Raw genomic sequence first — 27633 nt, 5'->3', positions numbered from 1 at the left:
TTGGCAGAGGCCTTGCTGCCATCCAACTCTGTTCCTTTAGGGGACGGGGAGTCCCAGGTCTAGCAAGAGGCAATCACATTTTATGGGTGTAGAAAAGACAGGCCCTGGTGGGGCCCATTTGCTGAAGGAGCCAAGTTGGAGGCAGTTTTAAAAGTTTTGGGGAAGCTGTCTAACGTTTACCGAGGAAAAAGTATTTGTAAATCGCAAACTGTTGAAGAGAAAGTGTGGACAGAAGTGGAGGGAAAGAGAAATGATTCTCTTCTCCTCACACAGCTCCTGGCCTCTAAGTTTAACTCAAGTCAAGTCACACACTGGCTTGTTTTCTGCGTGGCAAGGGGCAGAGAGGTGCAGTATCGGGTGGGACCTTGGGGTCCCCTCTGATGGGCTCTAAGAAATCTCCTTCCAAAAGAGAGGAAGCCAGCAAGGGCCCTGAGCCCCACGTGTTAGGCCAGTAGACATCCTGGTGCCCTGCAAAGGTTTTGGCGAGAGGGACCCAGAGCTGTGGTGAGAAAAAGAGGCCTTTTCCCTGTGCCGGGGTGGAGGAACCAGGATTACTTAAACTAGTAAGAGCTGAGGATTATAAAGGAAGTAACTATTTTAACTTTTTTCCATACGCTTTCACGAGTTTTCCTTCTCAATATAACATTTAACACTCACATATTTTTAGTCACTAGCTCTTTGTGGGAAAAAATATTTTTTAATATAGTATATATTTACATATATACTATACGTACCTGAGAAGAGAAGTATAATACAATTCATGTCCCTCAGCTATTCACACCTTGGAACACGTGGCTACTTATAGTGAGGCCAGAGCCGAGGCACTGCTCACCAGCAACTCTGATGGTGGCAAGGAGACCCTTGCAGGGAAGCAGCTCTCAGCCTCAGGGTTGGGACTGCCCCCATGGGCTGCAGTTATGACATGTGTGGCAAAAATCTGCTACCAATAAAAAAGTATTAAAGTTGCCAATTATACACTTTTCAAAAGGTAAATTAATGCATCATCGATCTCACTCACACACCACCCCACCCCCCATTCTGGGGGCAGTTACAGACAGGATGCTGGGGCATGGGTCCAGCACATGTGTGTCACCCATCATGCGTGTCATGGTGGAAAACTCAGAACTAATGCCTCAGTGTGATCTGGTCACACAAATGACACTCACTCAAGACAAGCCTTCCCAGGAGGAGCTCTGGCCATGGGAGCTGCAGACCAGAGTCTCCTGGCCTTCTCTTGCCTACGATTCTCAAGTTGAACCAAAGTCCTAATGAGAGCGGTTACGCGTTACGGGCCAGCAGCAGTGTGTGGTGGGTGCAGATATCAACTCCCTGAAGCCTCCGGGTTGTAAGCTCCACTTTACAGATGAGGGAGTGGAGACTCAGACTGAATCACACCCTAAGCCCGTGCTCCCCCCTCGCGCTCCTTGTATTTCAACGCAGGGAAGCAGGGTGGGCGCTGCCATCACAGCCTGCACGTCCTGGTCTCTGAGGACCCACTGTTCTCCTTACCCGTCTCCCCAGCCCGATCCTGCCTTTCCTCTTTGCTGAGAGCCCAAAGCACATGCTGCGCTCGTGACACGCTTCACATTCTGAACCGACTCCACTCTGCCACCCTCACGGTGTACCGCCCAGAAGAGCAGGCTGGCGGACGCCATGAGTTGCCTCCCAATATCCGTTCTTGCCTTTTCTCCAACAGAACTCCCAGTTTGCTTGGGTGGCCCTACACTGGGAACCACTAGCTCCCCCTGTAGCCAGTCATACCTGGCACCAGCCAGCACAGTATAGACAGAATTTCCTGGGCAATGTGTCCTGACTCAAAAACACGAGTCTCTGGGGGTTCAGGGGCTTTGGCCTTTCTACCTTCTTCCTTCCTGGATGCTGACCTGATGCCTGGAGGTGTAGGAGCCAGCTGTACACCAAGGATGGTGGAGATGGGGTCCCTGACACTTCGGGGAGCTGCCCGCCTCTGGCCCCTTGTTCTGAAAGCATCATCCCCAGTTTGTCTCAACTACTGACTTTGGTTACGTGCAGCTGGGTATGATCATACCCATCTTACAGATGGGAACGGAGGCTCAGAGAGAAGTGACCTGCTCACGGTCACACAGCAGGGAAGTGTGCTAGAGTTGGGGATGGTTAGAACGCCCACCTCCCCCGAGCCCCAGGGCACTCAGGGTCCCAGCCAGCTCGGCCGGGCCGGGTGGGAGGGAGTGGCTGGTTACCTGGGCGTGGGGCTGCTGTCGCTGCCCTTGCAGGAGCCCGAGTTACTGCTGCTGCTGAGGGAAGAGGTGCCGTGGGCATCCCGCACGCTCACGGGGGGAGAGGTGCGCCTGGAGGCAGGAAGAAGAGGCAGGTGCTCGTTCTGGCTGGTGGGCAGCTGCGGACACTGGGCGAACACCGCCAGGCCGCTGCGGCCCAAAGGGCCCCCACTTCAGGGTCACCGCCGGGGAGAGAAGCGTGGCAGGGGGATGCACAGACAGGGGTGACAGAACAGACAGTGCAAATCAAGGTGGAAAACCAGAAGGAGGCCGGACCTCGGGACTCCCCAGAAGGCTGAGCAGGGCTGCGGGCCAAGGGTGGGGTCCCATCTACCCCTACCAAGGGTCCTCAACTTCCAGGGTCCCCCAAGCCCCAGAGGGAAAGGTCCCTGCACGGACTGGAACAGAGGTGGAGAGGAATGGGGCAGGCAGCAGGAGGGACAGAAGGAGGGGCACACGGGGAGGCCAGGGGAGCCTGGGTGGAAGGCTGCATGCCGTCCCTGCAGTAACTGTGAAGATCGAACAACAGTACTGGTGACGGTAGGGATCCAGTGGTTTAAGTCTTCAGAGAACTTTTATACCCACTGTGTCATTTGAGCCCATAAATAGTTCCTGAGGCCAGTGTCAGCAAGCCCATTTTAAAGATGGCAAAACTGGGGCAATGACTTGCTCAAAAACAAGCCGGTGGTGGACTGGAGACAGAGACCCTCCCTGCCCCCACCTTCAGAGGCCAAGGCTCCGGGCATTGGGGAGACTCACCTGCGGGATCCAGCAGAGGCCCGTCTACTGCCTGGCAGGGACATGGCCATGAGGCTGTGGGTCCGGGTGAGGGGCGGGATGGGCGGTGTCCCCGGGGCTGAGGAGAGAGGGCGGGTTGGGGGGGCCGCGGGGGTGGCCGGGCCCGGCCACGTCATCCTCTCGCTGGGGTCGCTGCCCGGCATGGCTTCTCCTCTCACCCTTCGGCAGGACACCCAGGACCAAGTGGGGGGCTGGCAGGCCAGGCTCTGGCCACAGCTGCCTCCACCGACAAATTTAGCAGGCTTTCACCCCACCACCCGACTTAAAATCATGATCATCAGAGCCTCAGGGCGGGCAGAAATCATCAGTCCAACCCCGTGTCCTCCACATGAGTGAATGTGCCCCAGAGAGAACAAAGGCCTCGCCCAAGGTCACTGACACTGGGGCAGGGCCTCCTAATTGGCTCGGTCCAGCACTGAGTCCTCTATGCTATAAGCCAGGCCCCCAGACCCCTGACTCTTGGACCCCCACCCCCACGCTGGTCAATCCTCCCTCGGCGGGGGCTGCAGACTGGAAGACTCCCGGAGCAGGACCAGGAACCCCAGATTAGGTTGCGCTAGTCTCGATGTCACCTTCCCAGAGTGCCTGCTGGCGCGTGGCTCGGGGCTTCCCGTCTACAGGGGAGACAAGACAGACCAACACACCACACACGTGTAGAAAGACATATGGATACACGCGAATATGAAAAGGTACCACGTCCCCTCCATTCCAAGGCATGCCACACATGGCTCATGCTCAGGGGGCCTGCCCACAATGCAGGACATGCAGCCCTCACCTGCCCCGACCCCCCACTGCCCACATGCTGCACACAGGCATGCCCGCACCCATCCATGCAAAAGCTCGTGCTCATTTTGGGGTGCACCAGGAACTCAGGGCACAGGCTCAAAGCAAATGAGGAAGGAGACAGATGGGAGATGAAGACTCCTCCCTGTTCCCAGGGGGTGTCTCTGTAGGCCGGACCCAGTAGGAAGTGACCATGCCTGCAGAGATCCATCCTTGGCCCTCTTGACAAATCAGTAGAGAGACTCAGACCTGGCCTCCTGCCCAGGAATCCCAAGGCCCCTTTCCTGGGTAGAGGTTTGGACTCCAAGGGCAGCCAGCCCTTCAGAAGTTTAAGGAGGGGAGAGGCCCCATCCTGGGCTGGTGTTGGCTGCTGTGGAAGGGAGGCCTGCACTGGGCATTAGCCCAGAGCTCCTGGAGTCCGAGGTGGAGAGGCCTGGGCTCTTTGCAGCCAACATGCTAGTGCTGTGCCAGCTCCAGAGACCCTAGTCCACTCCTTCCACGGTCAGAGCAAGAACTAAGGACAGTAGCCTGGGTTACAGGAGACTCAGCCAAGGACACAGTGCGCTGGACCTTCCCCCATGCTGGCAGAGAAGCAGTGACCAAGCCCTGTTCCACACCAGACCCCGTGCCAACCACATTACGTACATTACGCCATCAACTCCTCCCAACAACCCTATGAGGAAGTGCTGTGATTAGTCCCTTTACAGATGAGGAACCCGAGAGGGAATGGACTGCCCAAGTCCCAGCCCCAGTGTGGCAGGGCCAACACCTGAACCAGGCCAACACCACATGCTGAGGGGCTGAGTCTCAAACCCCAGAGCCCCTGCCCAGGGCACCACCCCTTCCCACGTCAGGGCCTCTGGGGATCCCGGTCATCGCGGCCAGCGGCGGGGCTGCGTCCTGAGTGGACAACGGCGCTACTCAGGTGGCCTGTTTCCTGGCTGTGACACAGACGTGGCATGTTCCCTGGAGGGCTCGGACATTGCCAGCATTGTCTGCCCAGAGGTGTCAGGTGCCAGGCACAGGAGCCGCCGACACCCCACCTGTCACCTGAGCTGCTCGCCCCAGCTTGGCGATGCATCCCACCCATCATGCCCCAACCACCCAGGCCTCCTGGAACTGCAGGGCCGGCTTCCGGAGGAGGAACAGTGAGACAGGGGCTGAGGGGACAACAGTGCTACTCCACACTTGCCAGGAAGGCCACCAATGGCTCACCACCTCCTGGGCACAGGAGGGCCTCAGCTAGGAGCAGCTTGGGAGGGGCTGATAGTCCTCGCTTGTGGGTTGACGAGGGCTTCAAGGATCACCTGTCACTGATTGAACACTTCTGCGGCCAGATGACCATGCTGAGTGCTTTTATGTGCCTTGGCCCATTACTTCAAATAAAAATCCTTCAAGGCAGGATTTTTTTTATCACATTTGGGTCCAAGGTCACACAGCTGCACGTCCAACAGACCCTGGCTTCTAGCCCCAGTCGGCCTGGCTTCACTGGCCATCCTCCCATCACCACTTCTGGCTTTTGGGAGGATGCTGTGCTTTCAGGAGGACTTCTCAGCAGAGGCAGGACTCAGAGTGGAGGCAGGGCCTCGCTCTTCCAAGCCAGCTCTGGTGAGCATTGCTAAGGAGCTCAGAAAGTCTGGGTGGAGCTCTAGGCCCAGGTTCTGGGAGGCGGGCACGATGCCTGCTTTGCCTTGGACTGCGTGTGGCCTTGGTACAATGAGGGCTTTGTTGTCGCTGTCCCTGCTCCTACCTTGCTTGGCAACCCCACGCCTCCCTCCTCTCTTGCTCCCTCTTCCTTCCTCTCTGGCCAGGGGGGTGGGGGTGGGAAGGGGATGGCATTTGTACCTGGATGGAGCCGACAGTCTCCTGGGAGGCCAAAGCCAGCCATTCATCTGGGACAGAGGTGGAAGTGGCATTTCCCCTGCTGGGACGGGACCTTGCACGCTGGGGTCCCTCTGGGAGGGCAGTAGACACCCAGGCCCAAAGGGAGTTGTCTCCCCAGGATCTAGCCCAGAAGTGTCAGTGAGCACCCTGGGCTCTCTCAGGTCCTCCCTCCCCTCTGGGCCCCAGAGAGGAGGCAGAGTGCCATGGCGTTTGTCTCCATGCCACCTGCTCGGCCTGGAGTCCCGCAGGCCTGTCCCCAGGTAGCCGCTTGGAATGGAAGGTGGAAAGGAAAGCCCTAGCTGTGGGGAGCTGGGCTGACAGTTGCTTATCACCTCCACCCCAGGGTAAGCCCAGCCCCATTTCCCCATCCTGCCCGTGCCATGGCAACCATGCCGCTTCTACCCCTTTGATTAGTGACTCACACACCGAACAGTGGGGGTTCAGGAGATAGAGCAGGATCCAGGGAACAGGAGATGGAAGGAGTCAGAAATAGTCAAAGATATCTGGGCTCAAAGCCCAGCCCTGTCACCCTCCAGCTGCATGCAGTGGGCGAGTCACACCACTTCTCTGAGCCTTAGCTTCCTCATCTGTAAGTGGGGCTGTAACAGAATGCACCTCATGTGGTTACGGTGAGAATAACACAGGATCATGCATGCACAGGGCTTAGCCCAGTGCCCACCACGCAATAAACACTCGAAGATGGGAACTCCCAGGATTTTGGCACTAGATAATTGCATTGCAATGTGAGCTTCAAAACAGAAAGACTCAAGGCATAATAGTGGCTTCAGGAGGGTCAGGGAAAGCGTCTCCAAAAGGAAATTTACACTGGGTCTTAAAGGGTGAATAAGAGCTCACCAGGCAGAGAAAGTGAATGGGAGGGATGGAGAGGTGTGGGCAAAAGCCGTGAGTAATTCAATAGCATGGCTGCTCAGGAAGCTAGGGGGCCTAGTGGAGGCAGAGGCACAGTGGGCCTGAGGCTGTAAAGGAAGGTGAGGCCAGGCCACACGGAGCCATAAAAGCCAGGATCTTGTCCTGTGAGCAACAGGGAGCCATGGAAGGGCCTTAAAAGGGGGATGGACACAATCAGACTTGCGTTTTAGAAAGTCCCTGTGTAGGGGGACTTTGTGGACTATAGCTGGAAAGGGACAAGAATAGCGGCAGAGAGACCAGTTAGGAGGTTATCAAGAAATTAGAAGGGCCTGGGTCAGGGCAGCAGCAGGAGCAATGGAGAAAAGGGCCTGGAGCCTTCTCAAAATTCATCAGAGGCCCCCGATTAAGTAAAAATTAGGGCAAAACTCTTGATCCTGGCATTCAAGGCCCTCTTGTCTATACCCTTTCCAACCTGCTCTCAGCTGCTTGCTGACCCCAGGGGAAAGCCCCATTTGTTGCTCCCACATCTTTGCAAAGGCTGTTTGCCCAGCCGACAGCACCTGCCGTGCCCTGCCCTGCCCTCATGAACACATCACACTTTCTGTAAGGCTCCGCCCTACAGGACTTTCCTCTTAGGACTTCACCCGTCACTTTCTCTCTTGACCACTTAGCATACCATGCCTTAGGCTGAAACTCAGGGAACACCCCCCTCTGGGGAATTTCATAAAAATAAACACAATCAACACACAACCATTAGAAACGCAATGAGTTAAACAAGCACATTTGATAGACCAAGGGGTTGGATTAGATGGTCTCAAAGACACCTCTGGATCCAACATTCTCTGATTCTAGGGCTGTAAATGCAATAGAGTTCTAATTGATGCTTTCTTCCCTTTCAATTACTAGGACTCCTGGATTTCAGTTTCTACATCTGTAAAACTAGGAAGCTGCATTCTTCAAAGAGACGCTATGGCATTTTGCTCAATCAGCAAGTCATGGGGGAGAAACTAGGCACTAGTTTAATCTAATATTCTAGCTAAGTGAAAGTCCCTGTATGCACTATAAATTATCTCTTTTTTTGGCAAAGAATTAGCCATCAATAAGAGAAGAAAGCTATCCTAAAATCCAAAGGAACAGAACAATCTGTGTCTGATGACTCAAGCCTCTCACAATTGTGGAAAGCAGAGCAATGCAACCAATAGAACAGAACTTGGGAGGAATCTTCTCTCTGCCAAGGCAACACCAGAATGCAGAACATTCCACCCGTCAAACAGCAGAATGCCTGGTGCTCCTAGAATGCTAATGCAGAGGGAAGTGGGAGACGGAAGATGGGCCTGGGAGTGCTCCAGCCAACCTCTCTGGACCTCAGAGGATTAGTGCTATGAGGACTACTCATGGCTGAGGAGTTTGGTAAACCTTCCATTGGCTTCACGACCTCATCAGCCACTATGCTTCTCTGCACTATCAGCAAAACCAGGACCTTTCTTCCTAGACTTGGGAAGGGAGGCAGTGGTGGCATTTCTCCAGTTTGTTTCCTGTTTCCTACACAAGCTGTCCTCAGAGCTGGAACCATAGATGGAGCCACTGGACTCCTTCTCACTGTGGCAACCCTAGTACCGTGCAGGGCAAACCCACAGCTTGGCCAAATGTTGCAAGGGCTCCCAAGGCAACCAGGATGGGCGTGAGGGTTGAGGCGTCTGCTATGCAGGTAGTCTCTGGTGGTTCAACTCAGATTCCAGAGCCTGGAGGGCACCAAGAGCCAGTGGTCTTCAAACCACCTAGAGAACTTGCCTCTGGGACTATGAGGGGGTGGGCTTAGGCCTCCTTCCCCATTTCACCTCGAGAGAATCCTCTTGTACCTGTTCTACATATGGAGGGTCTGAAGTAAGACTACATTTTAAAAAAGGTTTTGCAGGTTAAAAATCTATGTAATATATATTTTCCACAATGAGATACTATTTCACATCCACTAGGACGGCTATAATCAAAAAGACAGACAATAACAAGTATAGGCGAGAATGCAGAGAAATTGAAATCCTTGTGTACTGCTGGTGGGGATGTAAAATGGTACAGCCACTGTGGAAAACAGTCTGGTAGTTCCTCAAAAAGTAAAACATTGAATTACCAAATGATCTAGCAATTCCACTAGTGGGTATACACCCCAAAGAATAGAAAATAGGTGTTCAAACAAAAACTTGTACAGGAATGTCCATAGCAGCACTATTCACAACAGCCCAAAGGGGGAAATGACCCAAATGTCCATCAACGGATGAATGGACAAACAAAATGTGGCCTATACATACGATGGAATATCATTTAGACATAAAAAGGAATAAAGTACCAATACACGCTACAACATGGATGAACCTTGACAATATTATGCTAAATGAAAGAAGCCAGACACAAAAGGCCACATATTGTGATTCCATTTATATGAAGTGGCCAGAACAGGCAAATCCGTAGAGACAGAAAGCAGATTAGCGGTTGCCAAGGGCTGGGGGAAGGAGGAAGAGGGAATGACTGTTAATGGGATTGATGAAAACGTTTTAGAATTAGATAGTGGTGACAGATACACAACTTTGTGAATATACTAAAACCCTTTGTATTGTACATCTTAAAAGGGTGGATTTTATAGTATGTGGCTATATATCAATAAAAAACAAAAATAATCTATATAATATATATTTTAAATGAACCATTGTAAAAGGACAGGCATGGTCCAGGAAGGGGAAGGGAATGGCCCAGGATGGCTTAGCAAGTAGTGACAGGACAGGAACTAGAAGCAGCCCTCCTGCCTCTACCTGACTTCAGGCAGCTGGGCCCAGGGCAGGCACTGCCCTGGTCCTCCTGACTCTGGGTCAGCCTGGAGGAGACAGGCGACTAAGACTGACCCTTTGAAGGTCTGGCATATCCCCAACCTCATCTGATCCTCACAAATTCCCTGTGGAGGGAGGTCAGGTGGAGACTGATCCATAGGCCACATGGGAAACCTGAAGCTGCGGAGCTTTCCAGATCACTCAAGGTCACACCTGGACGTCTAGGTCATGAGTGCCTGCATTTCTACTGCATCATGACTGTCTCATAGTACAAGAGAACTGGGACACATACCACTATGCTGCATGAAAAAGCAAAAATCTACTTTCCCAGGAGATTCTAAAATACCAGGGTGGAGATGCGGGGGTTACATCCCCGCATCCTGGGCTCCTCATCCTTCCATAAAAGCAGAACATCGCATGTGGATAAAAGGGAACCCTTGTATACTGTTGATGGGAATGTAAAATGGTGCAGCCTCTGAGGAAAACAGTGTGGAGGTTCCTTAATATACCGAAAATAGAACTACCATATGATCTAGCAATTTCACTCCTAGGTATATATCCAGAAAAAACACTAACTTGAAAAAGTACATGCACCCCAATGTTCAACAGCAGCACTATTTACAATAGCCGAGACATGGAAACAACCCAAGTCCCATAAACAGATGATTGGATTAAGAAGGAATGGTATATATACATACACACACACACACACACTGAATATTATTCAACCATAAAAAAGAATGAAATATTGCCATTTGCAACAATGTGGATGGACCTAGAGAATATTATGCTTAGTGAAATAAGTCAGAGAAGGACAAATATATGATATCACTGATATGTGGAATCTAAAAAATAATATAAATGAATCTATATAGAAAACAGAAATAGACTCACAGATATAGAAAACAAACATGTGGTTACCAAAGGGGAGAGGGAAGGGGGAGGGACAAATTAGAGGTATGGGATTAACAGCTACAAACTACTATATATAAAATTGATAAGCAACAAGGATATACTATAAAGCACAGGGAATTATACCCATTCTCTTGTAATAACCTAAAGGAATATAATCTGAAAAAATACTGAATCACTAAGCTGTACACCTGAAACTAACCCAATATTGTAAATCAACTATACTTCAATAAAAAGACAATAAATAAAATAATATTTTCCTGAAAAAAAGAAAGTGGACATCACAGAAACAGGAGGTTAGCAGAGCAAGGAAGATTGTTGAAAAAGAAATTCTTCACGTGTCTTCTCCCTAAACAGTGTAAGTCTCTCCATGTCCCTCCAAGAATCAGCCATGCGGGCAAAGGAGGAGCCCTCACCATGAGGACTGCTGTGTTCAACTCTTCCAACAGCTGCTGCATCCTGCTCACCAGCGCAGGTTCTGTGCGAGCCCAGCACTGAGAGACCCTCAGCTCCTCAGGCCACATCACATGGTCCCTGTCGGTGACCTTGACCTGAGTCTCAGCTGCCTCATGCGTTCAGTGGGAACCATCCTCCTGACCCTGCCTAATCCAACCAAGGCAATGAATGGAGCAACGGGGGAATTCTAGACAAATAGAGGACAGAACATTTCTTGCCTTTACTACTGCTACCACTACCTCTTAGAGGGGGTATTTTCTCCTTTTTCAGAGGTATTATTCCTTGCTTTAGGGCAAGTCCGAGCAAGCCCAGGTGGTGGCTCTGAAATTACTGGCACCCTCTGCCGGGCCGACTGCCCTGGGGTGGCTCTCCAGGCCAATGCCTGGCAAGCCTCCTACATGGGGAGGGGCAGCAGGGGCGACGCTGGTTTCCATCCCTCCACAGCTGTGCCAGAGGGGCCCTGGTGCTAGCCCCAGCTTGGCAGCTGCTTGGCAAGTGGCTCCTGGCAGGTGGAGGTCCTTCAACGACCTTGGCCACAGCATATGCTTCCCGGCTGATAGAGCTGTCAAGCCGCAGCCTGGCTCCTCTCCTGCCACCGCCTCCTCCTGAGGTTCCAGCTTTAAAGCATCATAGGATGGGGCCTCTGACCCTATGGACTCTCTCTTTTCTTCAGATCTCTGCTGTGGTTTTTAGGATCCTTGAGTCAGTGTCCACCCCTCCCCTGCATTTACCCTAAGTACCTATGGGAGCTAACACACTCACAGAATTCTAGAATGGAAAGAATCTTGGGTAGACTTTGTCATAGCCCATCGTTTTACAGAGAGAAACTGAAAGCCAGAGGGAGCATGCCATATGTCTAAAGTTGCTCAGCAAGTGGAGCACAAAGCCTGGGCTGGGAGCTCACCTCCTGACTCTAGTGACAAAGCTTCTGCACTGCAGCCCCACCCCACACCCCTGTTTGAATCCAGGCAGAAGTCTGATAAAATAAGAACAAAAGGCGGCTTTTTGAGTAAAGAAGTCATAGAAGGAAAGCCAAGGGTAAAACAGAAGTCTCACCAATTTTAAGGCAGCTCACAAATGGCACAGTAAACTATACATTGAAACCGAGGCCTGGGGAAGAAGGGAATACCACAGCCTGACCACACATGCAAACGTGGCAGCAATAACGAGGTTCAGAGTCCACTCTGAGCTTCCTGGTCATCAAAGCAAAAAGAGAAATTATGCCCAGTCTTCTTGTTCTTATAGTTAGGGGAGAGTGGGAAGCAGACTAGTTCTTCAGGAGACATAAAGCTCTCCCTAAAATGAATGCTAAAAGAAACATTATTGCATGTGATTTGCTGTAGGGATAGAGGACTGCCTATTGTGAATCTGCAAGGAGGATCCCAAGATAAAGGAAAGATGGTGGGCTCAGAGCTCAGCCAAGTTACCTGTATGTGCTGTGCTCTGCTGACATGAGATTGAAGGACCCATGGAACACAAGGACCAAAGGGCTAAAGGGATGTTCAGATGTCATCTGATCTGCCTGGGACCACAGCTCCTTTCCATGGAGATAGCCCCCACCCAATCTGAGATCAGAGAGCTCTACCTTCCTGGGAATCCAAAGCAGGGAACCACATAAACTCATGCTGTCTCTTGCATTCTCTCTCATTCTCGCTCTCTCTCCGGGCATTTCATGACAATCTAGTCCAACTGCCACATTTTCTAAGCAGAAACTGATGACTTGCCAAAGGCCACAATGTGAGCTGTAGGAACAGGGGACATGAGACTGAAGGTGGGCCAGCTGATTCCAATCCCACCAGCCACTGTGGGCATGCTGCTTCTGTTGGAAGCCAAGTCTCACCTATCTTCTTGAGGCTCCTGGGGGCTTTGTGTGGAGATACAGGCCCAGTTCACCCAACTGTTCCTGTATATCCCAGGAGCCATGCTGATCCCAAATCAGCATCCTTCACCTCTCCTCCCAGATCCCCTTTCTTTCTCCAGCTGCCAGCTTCCCTGCCACCCTCAGCAGCTGATTCCTGTCCAACTGATTTCCAGTGGCACTTCCCCCATCAAGCTGAATTCTTTTGCCTTCACTAAGATCCAGGGCCTTTGACAGCACCCAACATGGCTCACACTTGCTGAAAGAGGGCGGGTAATTATAAACCTCTCTCCCCAAAAGACCTCCTACTCTGGAGAAGCTGCTCCACCCCTTAATTTAGCTAAAGTGAGCATTTTAAAATGTTTTCAAAGGGAGACTCTGTAAAAATCTATGTCTATATTAAAATCCCTTTGTCTCAGAATGAGTTTTTCCCCTTTGCTGGGAGCCTAATTTAACAGAAAGAAACCATGGCTTTGGGCTCAAATATGCCAGGATTTGAATTCCAAAGTGCACCACCCACTATCTTTATGACAGTGGGAATACCACTTTACTTCTCTAAGCCTCAGTCTTCTTATCTGTAAAATGGAGCTAATTACAGATATTGTGCACGAGTACAGTCACGATTAGCAGTTATACATGCTAAATGCCTAGCAAGGACCTGGCATAGGGAAAGCACTCCATAAACAGTATTTATTTATTCACCTAAATAGTCTAGTTCTTAATGTTGTTCATATATGTTACAGCTTTATTTCACTCCAAAATCTTCATCTGAAATATTATAATAGTTTGTATTTCAGGGGTCTCTTTCTCCCCATGCTTTATTTTCTCCACAGTCCTTAGCAACAGCTAATATATTTATGTACTTTGTTTATTGTCTCTAGAATATAAGCTCTAGGAAGGTAAGAATATTTGCCCATTTAGTTCTTAATTTAGTTCCCAGTGCTTAGACCAGTGCCTGGCACCCCACAGGCCCTCAACAAATATTTGCTGGATGAATAAGTGGTTCTGCACTCACTTGGGTTGATATCACTCGTGCCAAGTCAAAACAGGGGCAAAAAAAGCTTTGCAGTACTTAGTTTATATTATTAGAGTCCTTCTCACACATGGCGTCCTATTTAGGTGGGCTGGTCTCTCCTGCTAGATTTGTAAGCCAGGGATTTATCCATCTCCAAATCCTTAGTATCTAGCAGGGTCTTGAGTACAAAACTCTTAAAATCTGCATCTTAAGGGAAAGCATGAGAGCACAGTTTGAAAGCTGTCATTTAATCAGCCTCTTGCCAGGCACTGTCCTGGGTGTTCCACATTTATCCTCTCAATTCACCCTCACGTTAGGGGGTGTGCCCTCCATTTTACCACCAAGGAAGCTTAGGCTCCACAGACCAGCGAACTTGCAGGAGGGCACGTGGCAAGTAGGTGGTAATACTGAGAGTGGAACTCAAACGGTTCCAGCTGCCCCTCTAAATTACATCTCCGCACTCAGAAAATCCACTTTGTTGTGTCAACAACCCCAAATCCTGACAGCAGCCCTCAGAGAAAAGTGAAAGATACAACATCACAGTGGATCCTCATGGTTTGCAGATTCTGTAGTTGTGAATCATCTACTTGTTAACATTTATTCATAAGCCCCAAATCAATACCCAGTTCCTTCGCAGTCATGGGTGGAATGCACAGTGGTGAAAAATTTCAGTTGCCTGATGCCCATGTTCCCAGCTGAGTGGAACAAGGCAACCTCTCGTTTCATTTCTTTTCTTCTTTCTTTTTTAAATAAAATTGATTTTAAAAAATAGTATTTTAAACTGAACAGTTTCCAGGAGTACACAGTTATCAAAAATGCACACACTTCACTTAGCTTGGTTCCTGTCTTATACTATAAACAAGTGTCCTTTTTGTGGTCTATTTAGAGCTATGTTTTTAGCTATGTTTTTAGCATATGTTTTAGCAAAATGCTAAAAACATAGGGCACACATTTGCTGGTGTGGGGGGGTAATTTTGCTATTTAAAATGGCCCGCAAGCATAGTGCTGAAGCGCTGTCCAGTGTTCCTAAGCTCAGGAAGGCTGTGACGTGCCTTACGGAGAAGATAAGTGTCAGATAAGGTTCGTCCAGGTGTGAGTTATAGTGCCGTTGGCATGAATTCAATGTGAATGTATCAACAATGTATATTAAAGGAGTCTTCAAACAGAAACACAAATAAATAAAACAAGGTTATGTATTGATCGGTTGATGAAAATGTTGTGACCAGAGGCTCCCAGGAGCCTAATTCTGTCTTTTCCCTCAGGAGCAATGGTTTTGTACTAATTCAGGGTTCACAGCTGGTTTATAGAACATCACTACTGCAAATAACAAGAACTGACTGTATCAAGCACAGGTGCCCGGCACCCAGATCTGCACACAACGGGTCCGGTTGTGTTCATGCACAAGTACACGTACAACCACACTCGGCTGTGTGCTCAGCTCTGTGTACTCAACGCTGCTATCCGCACCAGCACCAGCCGAGCCCTCCGGGGGCCGTGAGGACTAAATGCAGGAGCTCACGGGGTAGAGCCAAACACTCCTGGATTCAAATCCTAGCTCAGCGGGCAGCTGTGTGCCTGCAGGCCTGTCATAATCAGGGCCAGTTTCCTTACATGTACGTGAGGTTAATCATTGTCACGATGGTAAAGTGGGGCTGTGCAGGTCAAGCTGCCAAGCGCAGGGATAGGGATAGGGATGGGGCTTGGGGCAGGCAGCAGGACAGAGCCTTTTAAGCCCTTGTATCTGTACAGGGCATGTATGGGGCCCAGGAGAGCCAAGCTGAGGGCCTCCCCCTCCTTAGCAGACTGGCCTCCCTGCTCTCGCAGGCCTGGGCCTCCCTCTGCCCAGCGCTGCCTCGAGGAGCACCTGGAGGCCAGGAGGCCAGGGACCAGAAGGTCAAAGCCAGAAGGTGCTCAGAGACAGGCAACTCCAGGGGTCCCAAACTGGCAGCCCATAGGCTGTATCGTGCCTAAAGACCACAATCCTTTGGCCTGCATGTACGTGTATTTTAATTTCAGTCAACATTTATAACTTGAGAGATTTCATACTTAAAGAAACCCAGATTTTTAGCTTGTCTTAACCCCAAAGGTCCTGCAGCTCTGTGCCTGCATTCCTGCATGGCAGTGATGGGCTGAGGCTGAGGAGTGGCCCCTTTCTGCCAGTTCTTACCTGCACTTGTGCTCTTTACCTGGGCTGTTTTGTTTGTTAGCTGCCTGGCATTGGAGTTTGGAATCTCCAGTCTAGTCTAATCCCATTTTATAGAGAGAGGATCTGAGGTCAGGGGGAAGGGGTGGCACTTGCCCAAGGCCCCAGGTAAACTGGTGGAGCTGAGATCTGAACCCTTGCAGCTCTGAACCCAGGGTGCTGGACACACAGGGAGGCTGGGAACACAGAACGGGGGACTTGGGCTGAGGGGCAAATCCTGTTCAGGAAAAGGCTGCTGGCACCAAAAGGTAAAGCAGAGACCAGCAGCTCTGGCTGCGGTCAGCAAAAAGCTCTCCTTGCCACCTGTGGGCAAACACCGGCCTCCCCCACCCTGTAAGATAAACTCCTCCCCGGCTCTGTTGACACAGGGCTCTCAGGTGTCCCTCTGCCCTGCCTTTTCCCCTGAGCAGGCAAAGATCTTCGTAATCGCAGGGGCCCCCCTGAAGGTGTGCAGAGCAGGGGCTTTTCCTAGAGCAGAATCTAGCTGGAAAACCTAGGTCTCAGCAGAGGACTGACCATGGGCTTTAGCCTCCTCATCTGCAACATAGGGTTTCAACTGCGAAGATTTAATCAGATAATGCTTGTGAAGAGCCCTGGCACACACACTGCCCAATGAGCAGTAATTTCTTTCCCTTATTTTATAAACCAAGGCCCAGAAACAAGTGAATAATTCACCCCAAGGAGGTCACGGAATTAGCTCCAACTGGGTAATTTTTAAATGTTAAATATAGTTCTATTTATGAATGTTATTATTATAGCTATAAAAGTAGCACACATCTTTTTTTTCTTTTTTAAAAGCCTCCATTTTTGCTACTCAGAGATAAACCACTGATTAATTTGACTGCTGCTCCTCCTAGCTTTTTTCTAAGCATAGAAGAAAAACTACTTTGGAGGCCGGTTTTGTTATTTTTACATAGTTATAAACATGGTAGAGAGGCAACTTTATATCTTTTTAAAAAATTTAACATGGTTTATGAATTGCCCATGATATGGCATATTCTTTATAAGAAGTATTTTATAGGCTGTATAGTAGTCCATTTCATGGCTCCATCACTGTTACCTTAACATCCCCCTTTGCTGAATGTATAGACTTTTTTACTATCAAAGAGAATGCTACAACAGACATCTTCATGCATAATTATTTTTCTGTATTTAGAATTATTTCCTTAGGAAGGATCCCCAGTAGTAGATTTATAGGGTCAAAAAGTATGAATATGCTGCCAAACTGCTTTTCTAAAGGGCTGAGTTGCTAGTTGATTCTCCCCCCATAACATATGCACAGCAGCTGTGTTTCCCCTTGACAAAACCACAGGCACTTAGCCTTGCCTCCTGAAAGGCAAGGAGTTCGAGCTCAAAACAGGAATTACCAAAGATGGTCTTTCTGTGTCTCTCTGGCCTTGTGACAAGTGTCTTCACCTCACATGGCAAAGAGGGAAACTGAGGCCTCCTGGAGAGACGTAGCTCGAAAGTGGCCTAGCTCCGAGATTGGAAGCAGGTCCCCTCAAGCTTCTCCTCTCTCCTAATCAGAGTATTTCTTATCTGTGTGGCAGCTCTGGCAGGGACATTTCAGTCAATGTTTACCAAGTGTCTATGTGCGCTGGATTCTCCACGATAGTCCCAGTAATCAAAGCGTGTGTCAGGGAGGGGCTGGGCAGAGGACGGAGGGAGCCTCTCTGCAGAGCTCAGGAGCAGGCTTCTGCGGATGGATGCACAGCTGTCTGTGGAGGAGCATTCCAGCTTCAGTGCAGGGAGAGGGGGTCAACATTACAGAAACATGCAGCAGAAGGGGAGATACAAGGGGCTGGGTACACGAGACCAGACAGTGTAGGGACAAAGGGGAGCAGAGAGGAGACCAGGCACTGGGGGAGCACTTCTGAGCCTACAGACAAAGTTCTGAGCAGAGGAAGGACAAGGTCAGGTTTAGATTATAAACGATAACCCTGTACCAGCTCTGCTGAGAATGGGCTGGAAGAGATGACGAGGGGCACCAGGAAAGCCAAGACGGGAGAAGAGGACAGGAAGTGAGAGAAGTAAAGATGGCTTCGAGAGAAATTTAGGGAGTAGACAGGGACCAAAAGAGATGGGCCATGGGAAACCAGGGAGAGGGAAGAACCGTGATGATGCCCAGGCCTCTGGGTACGTGGGGTGATGCCCTCCTGTGGGGGAGATGCCCCCTTCTCCCTTAATAACAGAACCCTATTTTTTTTTTTTTTTTTTTTTTGCCGTACGCGGGCCTCTCACTGTTGTGGCCTCTCCCATTGCGGAGCACAGGCTCCGGACGCGCAGGCTCAGCGGCCATGGCTCACGGGCCCAGCCGCACCGTGGCATGTGGGATCTTCCCGGACCGGGGCATGAACCCACGTCCCCTGCATCGGCAGGCGGACTCTCAACCACCACGCCACCAGGGAAGCCCCTAGAACCCTATTTTTGTTCAGGGTCGGCAATATACCCAGCTTAAAACATACAAGTATCCAGAGTGGCGCTGGCAGTTCTGGCTTGTGCACTGTGAGCATCAGCACCGGGCTTGAGAGTCTGGCTAGTTGTCATTTAGCCTGCGAGGGCCGAAAGAGAAGTGGGCATCACGCCTTCAGTGGCTCAGTCTCCCAGGTGCCAGGAGCAGGGCAAGATTCAGAATCAAGGGCTAGCAAACACGAGCTGAAGGAAGTCAGGCAGCCAACCAGGTGATCTGGGACCTGAGAACCCCATGCACAGTCAACCTAGTACCAGGAAAATGGCCTCGAGGCCACCGTCCATCTCCCCTGGGACACAGCCCAGCATAGGAGAGAGAGCACAGAACTGGGAACCCGTATGCTCAGCTCTGCCATTGACTCACAGGCCTGAGGGCACCCTTCTTTTGAGTTGGTACCTCAGTGTCCCCATCTATAAATGGAGAGAATGCCCCCACCTCATGGAGCTGTGTGACCACCTGGCCTCTGCCATCACATCTTCCCAAATATCCTCACTGATTCACCTCATGGATTCACCATGCTTTCGCCTATGCAGTGCCCTCTACCTAGAAAGCCCTTCCAAGCTTCTTCTACCTGCTTATCTTCCAAGCTCAATTCAAGCATCGATGCCCATGTGTGGCTCCACAGGAGACAGAGTTCACAGCTCTCGCCACGGTGGCCCCATTGCACGTGCTCTTTTGTTATACCAGGTATACCAGGAGGACACAGGCTGTTTACACACATCCGCTGTGGATCACTATCTTCCACTTTTTTAGGGTTTCTAAGTCTACATACACATACACACAGACACACAGACACAGAGGTGTTTGGCTTAAGCAGCGATGTGCACTGCTGGCGAGCTGTGAAAGGGCACTGGCAGAAGAGGTAGTGATGCCCTCAACCAGGCTCCACACACCCAGAGCAGAGCAGAGAAGGTTGCCCTGCACTGTTCCAGCCAGTGCATCTCGAGCCTGGCCCAGAGTGGAGCTCAACAAACATTCCTTAATGAATATATGGCTCCTCCTCCTCTGTCTCCCAAATGCCTTTTGTGACAATAGATGGTGCTGACACGCTCCTTGTCCTTGGAGTTGAGATGGTCAGCTACAGAGCTCTGCACCTGCCTCTCACCCACAGAAAGGCAGTGCCGTGCCCACTGTACAGACAAGGTGAGGGAGAAATGTGACCTGCTTCACCAAGTGTCACCGGAATCAAAGGCATCAAGGCACCCAGCATGGGCCCTCTTCCTCTAGAGATCAGAGGTCTGTGTGGGCTCTGAAGCTACACCCCATGGTCTCAGGGACTCAGGCCCCCTGTTTGCAAAACAAAGCTGTGGAGATGTGCAAATTTTAAGTACCTCTAGGTGCTGTCCTGTGACTCCACATGATAGTAGAGAAGGACTGAATTCAGAGGCTCCAATCTCTCAGGAAGCAAGTCTCTTTCTGAGTCTCTCTCTCTCTCTCACACACACACACATACATACACATGCACGCTGAGTCTGAAACTCCCACAGGGCTCTCTGGGGCAAGACACAGATTGGGAGAAAATAGCTGCAAAATATATATTTGACAAGGAACTTGTATCGAGTATGTATAAATAACTCTTACAACTCAATAATATTAAGACCAACAGCCAAATAGTTAAATATTTAAAAGTTAGCAAAATACTTGAACAAATAATTCACCAAAGATATATGGATGGCAAATAAGCACACAAAAAGATGCTCAACATCATTAGTCATTAGGAAAATGCAAATTAAAGCCATAAGGAGATACCACTATACACCTATTGGAATGATTAAAATTAAATAGACTGATCATACCAAGTACTGTTGAGGATGCAGAGAAACCAGAGCTCTCATACGCTGCTGCTGGGAATGTAAAATGGCACAACCACTCTGGAAACACTTGGGCAGTTTTTTAAAAAGTTAAATATATATTTACCAAATGATCTAGCCACTCCACTCCACTCCTAGGTATCTACCCTAGAGAACAGGAAGGTATATCCATACAAAGACTTATACACAATTGTTCACAGCAGCTTTATTTGTAATAACAAAAAACTAGAAAAAAACCAAATTGTCCATCAACAGATGAAGGGCAAAACAAATCATGGTTTACCCCTACATACAATGGTGTACTATGTGTACTCAGAAATAAAAAGGAATAAACTACTGTACACAACAACTTGAATCTCTAAATAATCATGCCGGGTGAAAGAAGTCAGACCCCGACCGCCTCCCAAAAACTATATTCTGTATGATTCCATTTATACAAAATTCTAGAAAATGCAAAGTAATTGATAGTGACAGAAAGCAGATCAGTGGTTGCCTGGACAAGTTAGGGGAGAGGGAGGCATGAGAGGAAGGAATTACAAAGGTGCAAGAGGAAACTTTGGGGGTTGATGGGTGTGTTCATTATCTTAATTGTGGTGATGGTTTCATGGGTTACATACTACGTCAAAACTTACCAAACTGTACACTTTAAGTGTGTGCAGCTTGATGTATGTTGTCTGTACGTCAATAAAGCTGGAAGGAGGGGAAGGGGCAGGGGAAAGAGAAGAAGGCAGGGCAGCAGGAAGCAGGACGGGTCTTTCTGGGAAGCCTGGGACCTGGACACAGACACATGGACGTACATGCACTGAGTATGAAACTGCCACTTGGCCTCCAGGGGAGTCCTAAGAGTCTCTCAACTCAGGATTCCATCTGTGAGAAACACCAAGGCTACTTGCCATTTGCTCATTATTCGTCCAGAGTACTTCCTGTGTGCCTGGCTTGCGCTGGGCACTGGGGATTCAGAGATAGATCAAACACAGGCCTTGCCCTGGGCAGTTCATGCTATTAGCCATGGGGTAGCCTTCCCAAAATTCAGCCTAAACATGTAGCTTCATGCCCCAAATATACCAGCCAGGTTCCCTTCACAGGATCTATGAGAACTCTTCTTCTTGGACCCAATTTTGTTTCTAGCCTTGCCACCTCTTGGGAGAAAGCTCATAACTCCAGCAGGATTCTGTCTTGTATCTGTGCTAAGCAGACATCCAAGCTGAACCCCAACTGATTTCTAATACCTGACTAATGAGATCTGAGTCAAAGTCTTCACAGAATTGCAGAAATTCAGGGCAGGAAAGAATCTGAAGGTTTCAAAGCCCAACATCCATCTGATTGAAGCTTCACTTCTCTGAATAACATTCCTGTTCTGCAGTCACCCAGACCCAGTTTGAATACCTCCAGTGAGAGGGGAGCTCACTACCAACTGAAGATGTATTGGATCTTTGGAGAACTAGAGAAGTTATAAAGTTCTTTCCTTCTGACTGTGGATGGAAGGGCACTGGCATTTATTAAGCACCTACTGTGTGCTAAACCCTGTGCTGGGGGCTTTACACATATGGGATTTCTAATCTAGTTTAATTCTCTACCCAGCTTTGCTCCTGTCAGGCTGGGATTATGATTATGATGCCCATTTTTCCTACTGAGGAAACAAAAGGTCAGAGAAATCAAGTGACTTGCCCATGGTCACAAAGTAAGTCCATGGTCGAGACCAAAATGGCAGTCCAAGCATGTCCACCTGCAAAGTCCATGCTCTCTGTCTCGACCACTCAGAGAGCAGGGCGAGGGGTCTGAATCTGCCTAGGCTTGGATCCTGGTCTCCTTCATCTGAAGGCTAACCTCTGGGATTCCTTTCAATGGCGATCTCCTGCCAGTCCTAACAAACTCTGAAGCCCATCCTCTCCCAGGCACGGGCCCCACCCCCCTTCCTTCCAGAAGGCAGCCACAAAACAGAGAGTCGGCTCAAGGCGTCCTACAGCTCCAGGCTGGACCCTGGGTACTGCCCAGCATGGGCTGCTCTCTGCAGGGCAGGGAACAGGAGGGCATGGAGGGTCAGGTGCTCTCCGTCCTCTGAGAGTGCAGACCTTGGTCTGGTGACTAGGAGCCTGGGCTCTGGGAAGGAGCTGATGAAGAGGGACCCCTGAAAGATGGCATGTGAGCCGGGCCTTGAGACAAATGGGAACATGGGGAGATAGCAGTAGTGGTGGGAAGAAAATTTCAGGCAGAGGGAACTGGGGTGAGTAAAAGTAATTTAGGTAGAAAGGAAAGGCCCGTGGAGGGAATACTGCTGACCTGGGATAGAATGTGACCAAGGGTCCCTTAGGGACATTTCTGAAGTAACAAGATGCCTTTCTCTAGCTCTTAGGCCGGCTCACTCCAATCAGGCCCAGGGCTGGTAATCTTGCTCGTAAGAGCCCAGCTAAGGGCTGAGGAGGGACGAATGGATACTCACAGGCCTAAGAGAACAGAAATAGGGAGAGAAAGAGGATGAAAAAGCAAAGAGAGAAAAAGGGGTGGAGAGAAGGTGGGTTCTGGAATCAGATATTTGGTAGCGAGGCCGCATATAACAGACAAGTTGCTTAAATCTCTGTGACTCAGTTTCCTCTTCTATAATAATACCTTCCTCACAGAGCTGTAGGAGGATGCGCGAAGTCACACATCCCTGCACCTGGTATGTGGTGTCCCTCTTATCATTCACCTGGACAAGGGTTGGGACCCAGTGGGCAGAGAAGCGATTGAGGCCGTGCAGAAGAGGGGCATTTGTGGGGACATCTGCTGTATGCCAGGCCCTTTCAGCAGATCATCGCTCTCCTTTCAGGCAGGAATGATCGATCCCTCTTTGGTAGATGAGAACATGGCCCGGGGGTAAGACAATTTGTCTGAGGTCCCAGGCTAACAAGTAGCAGATGTAAATTTTATTTATAAATAAATTTTATTATTTAAGTAAATTTTATTTATAAATAAAAAAATAATAAATAAATAAAAAGCCCCAGAGAACAGGGGAATGCCCTTTGCTGAGAAGCACTAACCCTACAGCCCAGCTAGACTGGCGGGCTCACCGCCCTATGACTTGCTCACCTTACCCAGTCCTACTCCTCTCCCTTTTCGCAGCCCTTTAGATCCTGCTCTAGTTCCTCCTCCAGGAAGCTTTCTCAGATAGCTCCAGCCTACAGTTACGCTTTCTCCTGGGGTCGCCAGTGGTACCCACTGCTTGCATCACCTGTGACCAGTCCTATACTAGAATTCCAGATCCTCTAGATTGTAAGACTGTCAAGCACAGACATTCCAAACCCCATTACATTGCAAGAATTCCTTCTAGAACATCCAGACCTATGTGAGCTGCTCAGAGATGAGGAGCTAGCTTTCAAAACATATTGTTTCATTGCTAGATTTTTTTTTTTTTTTTTTTTTTTTTTTTTTTTTTTTGGGATACGCGGGCCTCTCACTGCTGTGGCCTCTCCTGTTGCGGAGCACAGGCTCCAGACACGCAGGCTCAGTGGCCATGGCTCACGGGCCCAGCCGCTCCGCAGCATGTGGGATCTTCCCGGATCGGGGCACGAACCCGTGTCCCCTGCATCAGCAGGCGGACTCTCAACCACTGCGCCACCAGGGAAGCCCTGCTAGATGGTTTTTCAATTTAGAATGTTCTTCCTAGAACTGAGCCAAAATTTTCCTCCCTGGCTGGCACTTGTAAGTGCTGGTCTGGGGTCTACCCCTCAGGGCATATGGAAGCCTGGGCTCTTTCTTGTGACTGAACTTTGAGTATCTGGAGACAACTATCTTTTACCCTCAATGGCTACTATTCTGTCCCAGCAGTGTGCGAAGCCATGTCCAGTATGCCTAGATTGGGGTCCCAACCCTACCACTTCCTGGTTATATAACTCTGGCCAGTTCCTTCTTTCCACTAGTCCCAGCTTCCTCAATTATAAAAACTTCTAACCTCACCAGGTGGCACTGCCTCCCCTGTCGAATGTGGTAGTTTTATTGTTTTGTTCATTAACCACTTCTTTAGAGGCAATATGGCTTAGAAGAAAGAACATAGCTTCAATGCCAAACTGACCAGCATTTAAGTGTAGGCTCTGCTACACAGCAGCTGTGTAACTCCAAACAAACGACTTCCTCTCTCTGAGCCTCAGTGTCCTCACCTATAAAATGAGGATAATATATGCTAAGTGGGCCTGAATTGTTTTGCTTCTTGTTTTCTCTGACCCATCTGTGTCTTGGCCTTTCTTCTGGATCTGCCCAGTTTTCCAAGTTAACTATAATGCAGCTACCCTTTTATTGAGCACCAGCGTGTGGCGGGCACAGTGCTGAGTGCTTCAGATGAGGATTCCATTCCATCCCAGTACCCACTCTTTAAAGCAGGTACTCTGGCTAGTATCTTTTACTCAGAAGGCACACAATTGAACAGCAGCTGTTATTAATATTTCTATGAGCCAGGCTCCATGTACCATCCATATATATTTATCAGCCTAAAAAGCTCCCGAAAGGGAGGGACCACATCTTGGGGCCTGCTTACAGAGCAGACACTCTGTACACACTGGCTGATGAATGGATGGAAATACTTCTTTGCATTCTCCCACGGCGGCCCGGATAAAGCCTGACCACAGTAGGTGCTTGATGAATATTTGATTAACTAGAGCCATAAAAATGTAAACTGTCCTCAGTGGCTTTAGTCTGAATCCCAGAATGTCCTGAAAGCATGTCAGCGGGGCCCCTCCTGCTAATTGGGAACTCCTCTGAGGTCCTTCTCTGAGAAGGCTCCAGGCTTCCTCCACACTCAGATCCCAGCTTTTCCTCGGTGGTGGCTGTGTGGCAGAGCTCTCTACAGAGAGACCACTTGCTGTCCAGACCTCATCACAACCCAGGCAGAGGGGCAGAACCAGCAGGGCTTCCAGAGAACAGGAAGCACCTCTCCCACCGAGGAGCTGCCAGAGCCTCTCCTCACGCCTGCCTCTCATGTGGCTTCTGTGCCGGCTTCACACGCCATCAGCCAAGTTCCCTCTTCTGAGGCTGCCCACCAAGTTTCCAGAGACCCTGTGATAGGGAGGCCGACTAGTGACAGCTTCAAGGGGGCTCAGAGGTGCCTGGAGGCCTCAGTCTCCAGAGGCTCCATTCTGACAGTGCTGCCAGAAGGGAAGGGGCACTAATCGGGCCTTTGAAGCTGGGGGCCCAGAAGCAGAAGATCACAAGTGGCCAAAGTAATATGTTCCCTTGCCTTGCAGACAGGGCATCCCTGGCCCAGGCCTGCACTTCCAGCCTCGTTTCCCTTCTCCGCCCTCATCCTCAGGTGACAACTATGAGCACTATGCACCTGGCATCTAACACTGTACCTCAGGGGACACAGACTGATGGCCTGACACAGACACACATTAATGCGTGTGTTGTAAAGTGTTTCCTAGTTGGCCACATTAAAAAAATCAAGAGATGTCACAAACATCCAGATTTCTTACAAATGAAAAGATCTGACAACATGAGGCCCAAGTTCTTGCATGGCAGCGGTGGCGAGAGCAGGCTAGCAGCCACCTCTTTCAAGCAGGACTCTCTAATTTGCCATCACCCCCAAAGAGCCCAACATAGACAACAGGGTTTGAGGTCCCTTGCTTTTCATGTTTTATCATGGCATGCGGACCTCCTAATGACCTTATGAGGTAGATAACATCATGTCCCCATTTTACAGATGAGGAAGCAGAGGCTCTGAGAGAAAAAGTAACTTGGCCAGGATTCGAACCCAAGCAGCCTGACTTCAGAGCCAAACACAAGGACACTGGTCTGCAGCAAAAGTATGGACAATGCAGTGAGTTTTTAATAAAGCAAAATGCATTCAGTTTGAAGGAATACTTTTTTCTGATTTTATATAACCTTCTTACTTTGGGGCTAAAGGTATTAAAATGTTCTTTCTCTCACTATATGATAGTAATAGTAAACAGAACTAGTGTCATGTGTCTTTGCCTGGCAGAATAAAAAGTTGGCCAACCTAGGATACATTCCCAAATGTACTGATCTTTTTTTTTTTTTTTTTTTTTTTGCGGTATGCAGGCCTCTCACTGTTGTGGCCTCTCCCATTGCAGAGCACAGGCTCCGGAAGCGCAGGCTCAGCGGCCATGGCCCACAGGCCCAGCCGCTCCACGGCATGTGGGATCTTCCCGGACCGGGGCACGAACCCATGTCCCCTGCATCGGCAGGCGGACTCTCAACCACTGTGCCACCAGGGAAGCCCCTGTACTGATCTTTGAAATCTACGTCTGAGGACCATTGCTCTGCTATACAGCCTTCTTATCACAGAATGATAGCATGTTTCTGCTACTCCTCCTGGTTCAAAAAAACCCCACCTCTATCTACAACTCATCCTATCTTTGAAGAGGTGGCTTTTGAACTGAGCTTTTCCCAAGCCCTCTCCCTCCAGCAAACTCACAGAGCATCTGTTCATTCCTCTTGTTATATTTATCTCATTCTTCCTCAAGTTACAGTCATCTGTATACTCTTGTACCCCCTAAAGTGGTTCTGGAACAGAGGGAAGAGTTACTGAATTATTAGCCAGTCAGCACTTGAAGAGCCCTTAGAGATCACCACCTCTGACTATCATTTTGCAGGTGGGGAAAAGCAAAGAGTCTCGCCCCAGGCCACCCAGGGAGTCCTGGCAGAGCTGAGGTGAGTCTCCCAGTCCCGCAGTGCTGGCTCTTTCCACTGCACCAGGCTGCTTCCCAGATGCTCCCTTTTGGTTGGCTCAGCACCTCAATTCAGAGGTGTTAGCATGTGACAAACACTTCATAAATATCTCTCCACTGAGCAGTAAAAAGCAGCCTGGGAACACAGGCCTCATCCTATATAAGGGCCCTCAGCTCAAGCTTCACATCACCTGCATCAAACCTCCCACCCAGTGCAAGCTGCCCATCAAATGAAGAAACAGCCCCTTAGGTCCCTGGTGACCCAGATGTAGAAAGATCCACATATGGCTCAGAAATGCAATTCCATTAGGCCAGAGTTCTGATCCCAGCCTTGCTGAGTAATCTTGGGTAAATGCCTTCATCTCTCCAGGGGTCAGGTGCTCCAGAGAGGTGAAAGAATGACATGAGAAAGAAGTTCCCAAGCCTATTGGATTGTTATAGGCACTAGACAGGCTTTCCAAGAGAAGCCTCAGAGTCCTGCCTCCAGAGGCCTCTGATGACAGGGAAGGTTCAGGCCCACCTGAGACAAATGGATGGTTCCTTTGGAACTGTGTCACAGAGTGAGTTTGGATGGTCCCTCAGACTCTGTGGCCACTTTTTGGGTTGCTGGGGTCAAGAGCCAAGAACTGTTTGGAAATGTCCTAAGTTGGGTAGAACATTTATTATTATTATTATTATTATTATTATTATTACACACAAATTCAACACAGAAAATGGCATCACCCTCACCTTCCTGACCCACTGAGTAGGAAAGGCCATCCCCCCTCCCTGTCCCATTACACCCACATCAGTATTATCACAGCTCCTAGATGGTTCATCATAACTACACATTTAGATATTTGTCTC

At 49.6% G+C, this 27633-nt stretch overlaps 1 protein-coding gene across 4 annotated transcripts in view; it reads right to left on the bottom strand.

Annotated features, from left to right (window-relative positions):
• SNPH (syntaphilin) overlaps positions 1 to 27633 on the bottom strand; it is a gene marked incomplete at its 5' end in the record, with an annotated part of 38151 nt that overhangs the window by 6626 nt on the left and 3892 nt on the right. Inside the window, 2 exons of one of the 4 annotated variants that reach the window (XM_082644741.1) lie at positions 2220 to 2327; positions 3015 to 3111. In XM_082644741.1, coding sequence (XP_082500867.1) covers positions 2220 to 2327; positions 3015 to 3064 — 158 coding nt within the window. Of the gene's footprint in view, positions 1 to 2219; positions 2427 to 3014; positions 3197 to 27633 lie in introns of those variants that run through there. The other 3 variants (XM_082644738.1, XM_082644739.1, XM_082644740.1) reach the window with 3 other exon arrangements.

Source organism: Mesoplodon mirus, assembly GCF_964341445.2.
Source record: "Mesoplodon mirus genome assembly, chromosome: 15".
Classification (NCBI taxonomy): Eukaryota; Metazoa; Chordata; class Mammalia; order Artiodactyla; family Ziphiidae; genus Mesoplodon; species Mesoplodon mirus.
Note: the sequence above shows the minus strand (reverse complement) of the source record. Positions and strands in the feature narration are given on the sequence as shown.